Below are 13,001 nucleotides of genomic sequence, written 5' to 3' on the forward strand. Positions count from 1 at the left end.
TGGGTCTTATAGTAAATGTGATTTTGGTTTTTACAAAGGGCCATCTGCTGGCCTTTTTTTTTCTCCCTTCATCACCATCAATCTCAACATTGCTGTCAAAGGGAAAAATATTCCCCAAATGACTGAACAGAAGTTTGTAAGCCAGCTTATGATTTCTACTGACAAAAGTGTAAATATTTGGAGTTTTAGGGATCATATTGAAATGGTCTGATGTTTTCAATGAGAAGAAAATTGAAACCCTGATTGAGGGCATTGCTCTAAACAGATACAACTTGAACGAAACATTAATGCACATTAGTAGCTCCAGTCTGCAGTCCCAGCGCAGATGACCACTATAAAACTGACTCCATGTTGTCACACATCTCATGGTCCTCCAGGTTGTATATGAACTTTGTCCTGTTGGTTGGGTTCTGCGTGATCTCTTTGCCCAAATTGTCCAGAGTCACATTGGAGGAGAAGAGCTCAGTGGGCGTGAGGTACCCCTCGCTGTTCTTGATGTATTTCCTATAGTTCTTTTTTAGACAGTGCCACGTGGTGGTATACAGGACGAAAGCTGATGCCTTGAGAACAATGGCGATGCTGACATACAGATGCCTGTAGGCCACGTTGTCGTACAGCATGCAGGCTCCCTTCTCGCCGCAGACAGAGCTCCAGAACAGACAGGTGGAGTCGATGCCCATGCCAAAGATCAGAGGGGGAGGAATGAAGCCTGGAGCAGAATGAGATGGTGGACAGACAGTAGGTCAGAAAGCCAAGAAGAGAACCAGTTTGAGCTCAAGTTCCAACTGGATGTGGGACGACAATCTGATGAAGTTCATTTCAAGAAAGGTGAAAAATTGCCCTGACACTGACATCACAGAGTAAAAAACTCCAGTAGCACAAACTCAAAAAGAGAAAGAGAGACTTACTGCAGGATGTAGACCTGAAACCAATGCAATCTGTGGGCATGGAGACAAAGCGGGATCTAAATAAATGCTGAAATCTTACCTATCAGCCTTAAAAGCAGGAAGAGAACTCCGAGGGCGTATGATTTAAGCTCCGGACTTACAGTTCTGAAAGGGAAATGTAACAAAAGAAAAGGAAAAGAAATTAAATTTATCCTGCAGCCATTATTCTGGAGTTCAACTCCACAATAATCACATTGCTTACAAGCACAGTGAAGCTTTGTTTTAGTATGACCGGCTGAGTTTGTAGCGGGAGGCGTGTTTCTTAGTGTTACTACAAAGTGCACACATCGGCCTTACATCTGGGTCACTTGATATCCAGCTTTTCAGCAACTACTAGCCAATCAGCAGAGGTGTATAAAGTAGAAGTAGAAGTCCTGACCAGCAGCTCACTAAACCAGGGGAATGTAATCAGCTCAGCTCCACTGCAGGTAGAAGAGCCTGGAAGTGAAAACACCTGTTCTGAATGCACAGGTAGATCCAAAAACATGGCAGGACTTCTACTATTGAAGGAGCGAAGTCTAAACAAAGCTACTGAGATAGCTTGACTTCCACTCAGATCACTTAATTTCAGATTCAATAATCTTTATTCCTTTTGTAAATAATCTTGTGACATACAAATGTCTACTCGCGCTCTGCGTTAAAAAACCCTTTGCCCTTCCGGGCCAAACATCTGCCCAACCAGTGATGCGTTCGCCCTTATATGCATCACCTGCCCAGGTAATAATACAGCGCCCTCTAACAGCACCAATGAGGAACACAGTTAAACAAATGGGCTCCTATATCTACTTTATTTTTACTTCTAGTTTATACACCTCTGCCAGTCGGCGAACAGGATTACATCAACCAATGCCAACAGACAATAATTATCTAGTGTGTCCTGGTTGTGATGCATTGACCCTGATCTTAAACTGATGTTATTTATTTAGATGAAATATTATGGCTGGGGATAAAAATGTGTTTGCATTATAAAATCATAAAGTTGTAAAGGTTTAGTCCGACTAAAAGCTCTTTAGTGGAAATAATGGCAAAAGCAATCAGCCTTTGGTCAGGCTGTTCATTGTAAGGTCGGTATCGGTAATAATCACATTCTTAATCCCTGCAGTTTTAGTCAGAAAGATTTCCAGCTGAACTGACACAGAAGTAATAACTGCAACAACCTCTTAATGTGGCCTTGTGGAAGCTTTTTACACCCGTCTGCTCTCTGCAGAGCCTCCAGTATGCATTCCAGGAATTTTATGGTTTCTAGGAGAAATTCTTGAAATGGCAGATTTCAGATTTGCCTCGTTCACAATGTGGAACGTGTGCTTCTGTTTGTAGTTCTACTGAATGAACCAGGATTTCACCTCACAGCTCTTACGATCCTTCTGTACTTTAATGATTCCTCCAGTGACAGCATGATATGAAATCTACCATGTTCTGCCGTAGCGGCAGGGTTTCTGTTTTTTCTTCTCTTTTTCTGACGTCTGAAGAAAGAAATTCTCTGCACTCTCAAAAAGCTCCGGTTTTATCAACTGTTACATCAGATTTTACAGACTTACAGTAATGAAATTAAATTAAATGAAATAATATAAAATAATATAAAATAAAATAAAATGAGATGACATTAAATTAATTAAAATTAAATGAAATAAAATTAAATGAGATAAAATAAAATAAAATAAAATAAAATAAAATAAAATGAAAATGAAAATGAAAATGAAAATGAAAATGAAAATGAAAATGAAAGAAATGAAATGAAATGAAATGAAAATAAAATTAAATGAAAAATACTTTATTTATAAAAAAAATACCATTAACATACTGTTAGTAAACTGAAAATGGTTGGTGCCACAGTAACACTTTATTTGACCTGTTCATGCACTGAACAGCAAAGCATTGTGGGAAATAACTGCTCAGCAACAGCACGTCTAAAATCCCTGAGTCTTGATTGAGTCATTTTTACCCGTACTGACTGACCTCAGTAACAGGTACGAGAAGAAGAAGAAATCATTTCTATACACATCTGTTCCATCTCACGGTCTGCAGTGAGATTGTTCTGAGTTATTATATGTGACATAACATTCCTCTGTGTGTCAGTATTTTTCTGTATGTCATCATGATGAATGACTCCTCAACTACTCATGTGACTCCTTCCTTGAGCCTTGAGCTCCTCCAAACATCAACAGCACCCTCTTGTGGACCAGCAGCAGCTCACCTGATCAGGATGATGACGGAGGGCGTCTGAGCCATGGCTCCAATCATGCTGCACACACAGATTACACACAGGAAGGTGAGGAAGGCCTGCTGACAGCCCGGACTGGGACACTTTCCTGGAAAAGCCACCGCCTCTTCGGTGGTGCTGGATATGCACGCACAGCTGCTCAGGTTCTGACACAAACACAAGAAATGAGGTGAAAAGGTCATCGTGGTAGATATTAAATGGTTTCTTTTCAATATGTTTGAGAACCAGTTCATGTGCAAACAAGACCTGTAGTTGTTTCCACTCACTGGTTTGATGCAGCCAGCAAAGCAGGCTGAAAGGTAGGTGACTCCGTTGGAGCCACAGACGGGGCTAACCGATGCTGTGTAGCAGTTACAGTTACTGTTGCACGCTGACTCGGGCCGCTGCCACGTCTGCAGCGTCCTGTGAAGCCCACAAATATCATAGTAGGGATTAAAACGCATACACAGCCTACACACAATATTCACATCATGTTTATCAAAGTGGTCACTCGTACTCGTTGCTGTAGGCTACGGTAACCCCAGCAACGGGTCCCGTGTCACAGCCCAAGAAGAGAAAAGAGATGTAGCAGGCAGTGGACACCAGGTTGACCAGCATGGCCATGCGGACCGCGCCCAGAGCGGACAAGTTCAGCTTTTTAACCAGCAGTCCTCCCAGGAAAATACCCAAACAGGCACAGGGGATGGCCGTCATACCTGCAGAGCAAAACAGAAACACTTGTACTTATTTTTCTCTTTTAAAAGTAAAAAAAATAAATACGCAAAAGAAAACAAGAATAAAAATAGAAGCAAAAGAACACATAAATGATATTAAACATTTCCACGGAGGGTTCTGGCTGCAGAGCGCCACTGTGAGGACAGTTTCAGTGCAGGCTCCACTATCAGGTTACTTCCACTATAAAACAGGAAGCAGCAAACTCTCCCACCCCTCCCTCACCCAACGCCACCTGGGAGGCAATTAGATGAAAAAGAAGTTTTGTCAACTGCCAAAAATAAAAAACACAAATACAAGAGGAAGACGAAGAAGTGCTATATACAATCTGTGCAGAATATACCATGAACACGCTCCTGTTTCTGCATCCACCTTCATTTTTATATACACCACCTGTCAAAGGTTTGGACACACTTTCCCACAGGTATTGTATGTATCAGAATTTTATATTTTTATCAGTATTTTAGTAACATTTTAAAAATATTTTTATATTTAAAACATGTTTTTTACAGTGTTGAGATATTTATAGTGTTTACAAAGTGAACTGAAAGGTCTGCACCTAACTTTCTGTTGCACTCGTTGCAATGACAGGAAAGCAAATCTGAATCTGAAGAAAAAGATGATGATAAAATAAACTTCTGACACTGAATGCAATGAAAACTAACTGCAATAACACAAACAAAACATCCATCTTAAGTATTACTGTTCAAGTACACATACGTAGTGTGCATATATACAGTTATCAATATTTTCTGTATTAAAATGCCAAAAACATTAAAAGGACTATAATTAATGGAAGGATGTTTTTATGAGGACAGGAGACATGTTCTTGTTTGATCAGTTTGCTTATGGTTATCTAAAACATGATCCAGACAGCGACACATTGGTTAAAAACACACCATTAGAAGGTTTTTCAGCATATTTACACTTAGAACTAGAAAAACACTCGGAGACCACAGCCCTCCGTCAAGCAGCTCATTTCCACCTACACTGTGGTTTCCAGCCTATCTTCCAGTACCTTCCTATTATATGGATACACTGGGTTCTCTCCAGGTACTCCGGCTTCCTCCCACCATCCAAAGACATGTTAGCGTAATTGGTTACTCTAAATTGCCCATAGGAGTGCATGTGAGTGTGAATGGTTGTTTGTCTCTTTGTGTTAGCCCTGTGATGAACTGGCGACCTGTCCAAGGTGTAACCCGCCTCTCGCCCTACAGACTGCTGGGACCCTTGATCAGACTAAGCAGTTCGTATAATGAATGAATATATCTTAAACATCCCCTATTTTTTCCTTTTCTGGATCATACTGTCCAACATTTCCTTATCTATCTTTGATATGTTGTAAAACCTGTTGGAAACATGTCCTGTACTTTTGGGCAGAACATTCTGACCATTTATTGTGGAGTTATATCGTATTTGCTGAAATACTGAAACTGCCTCTATCTCACAATGATAAAGAATCCTCCAAAAAGCAAATCCACATGGCTGGCCAAATCACTCCCTTCTTGCCAAAGGTAAAAATCTTCAGGACTTATTATGAAAAGTCTTAGTTTCTTCCTTTCTTATGGTGAAGGTGGCCTGAGAGTGGAGCCTGGACCAGAACTGTCCCCACAGTGGAGCTCTGCAGCCAGACTGTCTTGACATCTTTTATTTCATTATGTATGAATCCCTTTTAGAAGTATTTATATTCTAAAAAAAAAAAAAGGTGATATGATCTATTTTCCATCTTATATGACTTATCATTCTCCCATTGCCCATCCACATAAATTTCCAAATGCCTTGTGTATTTTTATAATTAGAGAAAACTCTTGTCTTTAGTTCTTGCACAGGATTTCCAAAGCAGGGCGTAGTGCAGTCATGCACATGCTCAGTGTGCCAAAGGTTTGGGAGCAGTAAAGTCCATTATCTGATCATCTAGTCATTGAGAGCTCTTTTTCAAAATTGCAAAGAGAATCTACTGATGTGCTGGATGCCGCCAATTCTTGCTGGCTGCAAAGGCAAATTGTTATCACCTACTGTGTGATTTCACATGATTCTGGCTTCAGCAGCCCATCTGGACCCCCATTAAATCTCTCACTCCATTGTTGTCCGATCTAAAAATGAAAACCTCACCACACTTTTGACTGACAATAATCCCAGTGATGAAAAAGGCAGAAAAAACAGCTTCTATCACAGCTGTTGTAATTCCTGGTCACCTGCAGAGTGCCGAAGCAAACACACTTATTACATGTGATGTAATAGGACACATTGGGAGGAAAAGGTGATTTACAGCATTTCCAAGTTACACTGCTGGTTTGCTTCCTTGAAACCATGAACACTATTGGCTTGATTCTCTGCTTGTTCTACCCACACCTGATGCTCATTTCTCTCTGGTTGCTGATAACACATTAAGCTGTCCTCTGTGTTGATATTAAGGTATCTTTAAGTATCATAACTTGACTGATCCTCCTGACGCTGTCATCATGGAGTTTTCTGTTAATGAAACAACGCTTTATGCCTTTGTGGGACATTTAAAGCTGTGATTCGAGTTTTCTACACTCCTAAGTGGATGCTATCCTGCAGGTTGCACTTTCATTTAGGTTTTTGGCATAGCTGAGTCTCTAAAGAGCTGACTGTTGATCAGATGCCCTTTACTTTTAATAAGTGGCACTAACTAATGCTAGCTGCTCAGGTTATTGTTGAATCAAAAGAGAAAGATAGAGAAAAGAAAATAAGAATTATAAAGACATAAATACTGGAAAATTAGACTAAATGTTTAAAAGAAATACATAAAAATAAAAAATGTAAACAAATATAAAATATGAAAAATGAATAAAAAATGTCAAAATAAATTAAAATGTTGACAGTTCTGTGACACTTTATTTGAATCTGCTTATACTTCCATATTTTTTTTGCCCATTTATTCTTCATCTTTAGCCTTTATATATATTTTTTTTTCCGACTACTTTGTCCCAGACTTATCTGTCTTTCTGTTGGATGATTTAATAGCAGAACTAGATACTCCCAACGTTTAGTCAAGACAATGAACTGCATACCGAGCAGCTGATTGGCTGAGGAGGTGGTTAGGTTGAACTGCTGTTCAAGGTATTTGCCCAGAAAGGCAGCAAAGCCAGCAACCACAGCTATCTCCATACAGGCTGCCAGCGTGATGCAGGTGAACACCGGGTTGGAGAGGAGGTGTCGGGTTACCCGGGGGATCACTGGACCACAGACAGAAGGAAAAAAGAGCAAAAAACATATAAATTCATAAGTAGCAAAAGTGGAGCTAGACTAACTGATTAAACCATCCATCCATTTTCTGCCGCTTATCCGGGGTCAGGTCGTGGGAGCAACAACCTCAGCGGCGAAGCCCAGACTTCCCTCTCCCCAGCCACATTTACCAACTCTGTGGGGGGATCCCGAGGCGTTCCCAGGCCAGCAGAGAGATATAATCCCTCCAGTGTGTCCTGGGTTTCCCCCAGGGTCTCCCCACGGAGGGACGTGCCTGGAACACCTCACCAGGGAGGTCCAGGAGGCATCCTAACCAGATGTCCGAGCCACCTCAACTGGTTCCTCTCGATGCAGAGGAGCAGCGGCTCTACTCAGATCTCCTCCCGGATGACCGAGCTCCTCACCCTATCTCTAAGGGAGAGCCCGGCCACCCTGCGGAGGAAACTCACTTGAGCCACTTGTATACGTGACCTTGTCACGACCCACAGCTCATGACCATAGGTGAGGGTAGGAACGTAGATCGACTGGTAAATCGAGAGCTTTGCCTTCTGGCTCAGCTCCTTCTTCACCACGACAGACTGGAGCAGAGTCCGCATTACTGCAGACGCCGCACCGATCCACCTGTTGATCTCACGCTCCATCTTTCCCTCACTCGTGAAGAAGTCTCAAAGATATTTAAACTTCTCCACTTGAGACAGGACCTGACTCCCGACCCAGAGAGGACAATCCACCTTATTCCGGCTGAGGACCATGGTCTCAGATTGCCGCTTCACACTCGGCTGCGAATCGCTGAAGCGAGAGCCGGAGATCACGACCAGATGAAGCCAGCAGGACCACGTCATCCGCAGAAAGCAGAGACCCAATCCTGAGATCACCATTAAACAACTTGATTAAATTTATATAACATAAATTAAGCCTTCGTACCTCTCAAATGCTCCCAGACTGAGAGTCCACTGCTTGTATCAAAGCCATAAATGGCTCCGTTAGGTTTAGAGCCCTGGTACTCCATGGAAAGAGAAGAAGGCAGCATGGCCTGCTCACTTTCCCCTCCACCATCCATGTCCTGCACGTCCAGCGCCTGGGGGAAGCCAAACATGAAGAGGGCCGACAGGAAGAGTAAGGCACCGCAAAGGAGGAAGCCGCCCCACCATGCCCCGATCCAGCGAGGGTCATCCGGGGTGATGTCCAGCTCACCTGGATAGAAGGCAGGAAAATTATTCAGCATTTGTATGTTACTGTAACGTCTCAGATTAAATGTGAAATAATCTTCAAGTCAAGATGTCAAGCTCTTTCCATTCTGCCTTCATTTACATCTTAATGTTTCGAAACTGAGTTTGCTCTCATTTACAACTCAGAAAAGAAACTGCTTAATAATAAACATCATGTTGTTAACAAAAAAAAGTGTGTAGCATTTTCTTGTTATTTTCTTGATTTGAGAACTTACTGTTGTCGAAGATAGCATCAACATAGACTTTGGTACAGACAGAACCTAAGATGAAGCCACAGGCTGGGCCGAATACTAATGTTGAAAACAAGATACCTGGAAAGAAAATAAAATACAAAACACAAACAAACAAAAGAACATTAAAGGTCAGAGCATTTTAGATCTCACTGCTGGTTCGATGAAATACATAAAAGTTAAGAAATAAAAATTCAATAATCAATGCAGTTTACAGCATCATCCACCAGAGGGCAGCATTGCATCGCATTTTCTGCTGGTTCCTTTAATATAAAACATGAAAACATAACAATTGTTTGGGTTTATTTTTTCAGCTTTTTGTATCACCTGTGCTATGTTTTATCTTATAAAATCTTTCCCAAACACGTTTTAATATCCACCCAAAGGGCTTGAAAGAGTTATTGATCTAAATCTAGATTATCCAGCAAGTCATAAATTATCAAGCAGGAAATGGGGTCTAAGTGTAAGAGCATCAGGGATGGGCAGCCACTAAAACTGCAGCTCTAGATGATGATTGAATGCAAAAGCTTTCCTGTTATGGTGCACAGGGTGAGAGGCTTCCATAAAGCATCAGATTCAGCACCACTGTGTGTGTGTGGTGGTTAAATCTGTTATGTGGTAAAAGGAACAATAGTAGTGAGTCTCGGTAATCTGAGTGCTGATAATGAACCTAGAGAAGAGGGGGCGGTGCCCCTCCCAACCGAACAAAAGGACCTGTCAATTCTCCTGGGATGGATTTAATGATTAGTACTATTTTTCATAGTGACCTGGAGCTCTAAATGCTGGATAAAACTAACTGGAAAGCTGCTTTTATTGTAAGAGTTTATGTATCGGGACATAATTTTAAAAAAAATAGTGAAACAGTGTGTGAGACTTTAAGAATTAACAGGTTAAATAGCAGCAAGGTGCTGCTAATTAAAGACACTTAATCAATTCATCATCAGCGGGTTTGGACACCTCTGTAAAAGCAGAAGTTTAGACAATTTTTTGTATGTTGCATTCACATGTGTGCAACCACAAATCCAAGAATGAAACACATGAGCATGAAAAACACGCAAGACAGCTGCCAATCTTCCCTGAAGCAGGCGTCCTAATGAGTTCATCCCTAAGTCAGACTACACAGTTCTTACAGAAACTACTAAAACCTCATATAAGGTGCAATTCAGACTGCAAAGGTTCAGTTCATGTGTTAAATGCAAACGTTTGTGACAGAACAAGCAGAAAAACAGGGTTGCTACTGGAAAGGCTCTTTCTTTCTAACAGGAACATGGTAGCACAGCTTTAGATTAACAAAGCTGCATCTGAACAAACCAGAAGACTTCTGTAACAATCCTCTAAAAATGTTTACACTGTCTTCTGCAAGTAGCAAAAAAGTGTCAAGGTAAAAGGCCACTTCGTTATAGCAGACTTATAAACCTAAACTGTCTTGCCCAATGGAAATTTCTGAGACAATGTCCTTTGGACTGAAGTGAACATATCATCAAAATCACCTCACACCAGCAGTAAAGGACAGGGAAGAAGTAGTGATGATCTGGGTTTATTTTACGGCCACATGAACTAGCCTCCTTTCAACCACTCAGTCATCCATGAACTCCGCTGTACTCCTACGTAATTTAGAGTCAAATGTGAGGTAATTTGTCTGAGAGATACTACTTAACTAAATCTTTGGCAGATTTTCACACTCTGATGCCAATCAAATGAAGACTAATCCAGCATCCATCTTATTCTGTCTCTTCTCTTAGCTCTCTCCAGCCGGTAAAAGTCAGTCTGATGATGAGTCTCTCCTGCTTTCTTTTCCACACTTGTTCCATTAATGCCTGCTTGCATTCATTTACTGAATCAGACACAGTGAACAGTGAAAGTAAAGCGTTTGTGTTGATATCCAGTTAAGATGCAGCTAACTCCAGCTGTAAAGAAATGCCCCAGGACTTAAAAAAGTGAAGTGCAGTTTCTCAGCTTCGGATGCTCCGGGCAATGTGCATGAATGTCAGAGTGCCATCAAAACAAGTCAGACGCTGATTGTTTTAAGGTCGGAAATGTAATATAGCTTCAAGAGAACATTGAATTCAATTAAATAATACTAGCAAACCTACATAAACTTACAGTAAGAAAGGTGGACCAATACATAATGATGTGAGAGGTTGACATACAGAAAACCTATATATAATATATGTTGTCATCAGAAATGCTCTTTGTTGCAATAAGTTGCCCTTTATCTTGAATATTTGGTACTTTTCCCTTATAAAAGTATTAAGATCACAGAAAATGACTGAGGGGTGACATACAGTATTTTCACATAATAAACTGCTCACATGAAACACAAAATTACAGAAAAAACTAAATCGATATTAAAAATGAGCACGTCATCAGATGCCATTTATCCAGCAATATTCTGTTTAAAAGGTAAAAGAAAAATCCAGTCATTTTAAGCAAAATTGGCAAGAAACATTTTACGTATATAAAAAAAATATGAAAGTATTATAATAATAAAGAATGATTCAATATCTAAAATGCTTCATTTGAAAAAGTAAATTTGCTCAACAGAATACAGCAGCCAGACCATAATTCTGCTGTTATGATACTAGGATCAAAAATAAAATTCAATTCAATTCAATTCAATTCAATTCAGTTCAGTTCAGTTCAGTTCAGTTCAATTCAATTCAATTCAATTCAATTCAATTCAATTCAATTCAATTTAATTTAATTTAATTTAATTTAATTTAATTTAGTTCAGCTCAGTTCAATTCAATTCAATTCAATTCAATTCAATTCAATTCAACTTTATTTATATAGCGCTACTTCACAACTATGTTGTCAAAACAAAGAAAAAAAAGAAAAAGCAGAAACAGGCCAGTGACTTTCAAAGAGTTGTGAAAGATTAATATTTATCACACCTCACAATCCATACATTTAGGATGTCAGATTTTTCTTCGTCAATAATTGGAACGTTAATATCATGTATCTACTGAAAGTGCTGGTCAAAGAGCAAATACGCCAACAACTGAAAGGAAACACAAATTTGGAAGTAAAAAGTCTTCATTATCCTACAAGAATATTACAGCAAAACAACAGCTTGCTAATGACTGTATGAGCAATGATCATGCATTTTGGAATACATTATTATATAAATTGACAAATATTAAAACATATGATTCCACGCGGATATTAAAACAAACAAAACAAAACAAAACAAAACAAAACAAAACAAAACAAAACAAAAAAACAAAACAAAAGGAATCATCCAAACATCACCACCATCAGGCCAATATCAAGTCTGAAGGTTGAGGTTTTGTGAAGTTTAACTTCCTGGCACTAAAAGAACCATGTATATCCTTAATTTAATCACAGTTTAAAAACACAATGCTCCAGCATTTTCTACTGCTCATTGTTTCTATTAGAATTATGCAAGATCATGTTAATGTCCTTAAACACAAAAGACTGATCCTCAATATTCTTGCTTTTAGCAAACACCTTCGACATAATCCTTTAATAATTTTAGCTTTGAAGAAACAAAAAGCATTTTCAGTATGACCGTAGTGTCAGTCTGTAGCCAAAGTAAGTTTTCATCTGCAGCATCTGTCTCTCAGGTTAGCCTCATAATTCAATCCCATTTGGTCCAGGTTGTAAAACAGAAATTGATACATTAAATTAAATAAAAGTAAATGACACAAATAGTTTGTTAACAGAGATTTCTAAATCAAAGCAGCGGCAGAAATTCTTTTGAGTGAATATAGTGCATGCTAGATGTGTATCCTATTCAGTGGTACACACACAAAAAACTGGATTAGAAAGATTTTAGGGATTGGACCCACTCTCTTCTGATTCTTTATCATGGTTTGGTTTAGTGTAGTTTTCTCCCCTCCTCCCCCATACTCAGGAAGCTCTCAGATTTCCTTGTGTGACTGCAGCTCAAGTCCACTTTACATACATGACCATGCATCCTCCAAGAATCACAACTGATGAAAACATAAGGTATTTATAGAAATAAAACAATGCTGACCTGAGTGCCAAAAAGTGTGTCTTACCATCAATTAAGTTTTAAAAGCTGATTTGAGGGGTTGATGAAAAATATGAAAAAATAAATAAGAAAAAGATATACCCACTAAACATCGCTCTCGTGACACAACTGTACTAACTAAGCTTGGTTTAGCAGAGCTGGTCTGGAGTCAGGTATACATAAGAAGTATGCAGTTACAGCTGAACCAACTCAGCCAACCAATGAACAAACCTCCCAGTTGCAGTCAAATCACTAAAACAGGACAACAAATCCATCTGGTTTGTATGCTACAGGGAAGTCCATTAACACAATTAATTTCCTAGCACTTCACCCAAAAATTAACCATCGCAACTTAATTTCCAACCCTAAACTCTATCCATAACAAACTTGAAACATTACTTCTGATGCACCAAGCTGTTTGCACCACATACATGGAAAGTCCCTATAAGTTGGTGT

At 39.6% G+C, this 13,001-nt stretch overlaps 1 protein-coding gene across 1 annotated transcript in view; it reads right to left on the reverse strand.

Annotated features, from left to right (window-relative positions):
- Nucleotides 1-332: 332 nt before the first annotated feature.
- The window catches only part of LOC306759621 (solute carrier organic anion transporter family member 3A1-like), a gene marked incomplete at both ends in the record, with an annotated part of 37,298 nt that continues 24,629 nt past the window's right edge, over nt 333-13,001 (reverse strand). The window contains 8 exons of the mRNA XM_079245313.1: nt 333-709; nt 988-1,052; nt 3,142-3,314; nt 3,435-3,570; nt 3,665-3,863; nt 6,915-7,079; nt 8,014-8,283; nt 8,534-8,629. Coding sequence (XP_079101439.1) covers nt 333-709; nt 988-1,052; nt 3,142-3,314; nt 3,435-3,570; nt 3,665-3,863; nt 6,915-7,079; nt 8,014-8,283; nt 8,534-8,629 — 1,481 coding nt within the window. The remainder of the gene's footprint in view (nt 710-987; nt 1,053-3,141; nt 3,315-3,434; nt 3,571-3,664; nt 3,864-6,914; nt 7,080-8,013; nt 8,284-8,533; nt 8,630-13,001) is intronic.

The sequence above is a fragment of the Telmatherina bonti genome, assembly GCF_933228915.1.
Source record: "Telmatherina bonti genome assembly, chromosome: 1".
Lineage (NCBI taxonomy): Eukaryota > Metazoa > Chordata > Actinopteri > Atheriniformes > Telmatherinidae > Telmatherina > Telmatherina bonti.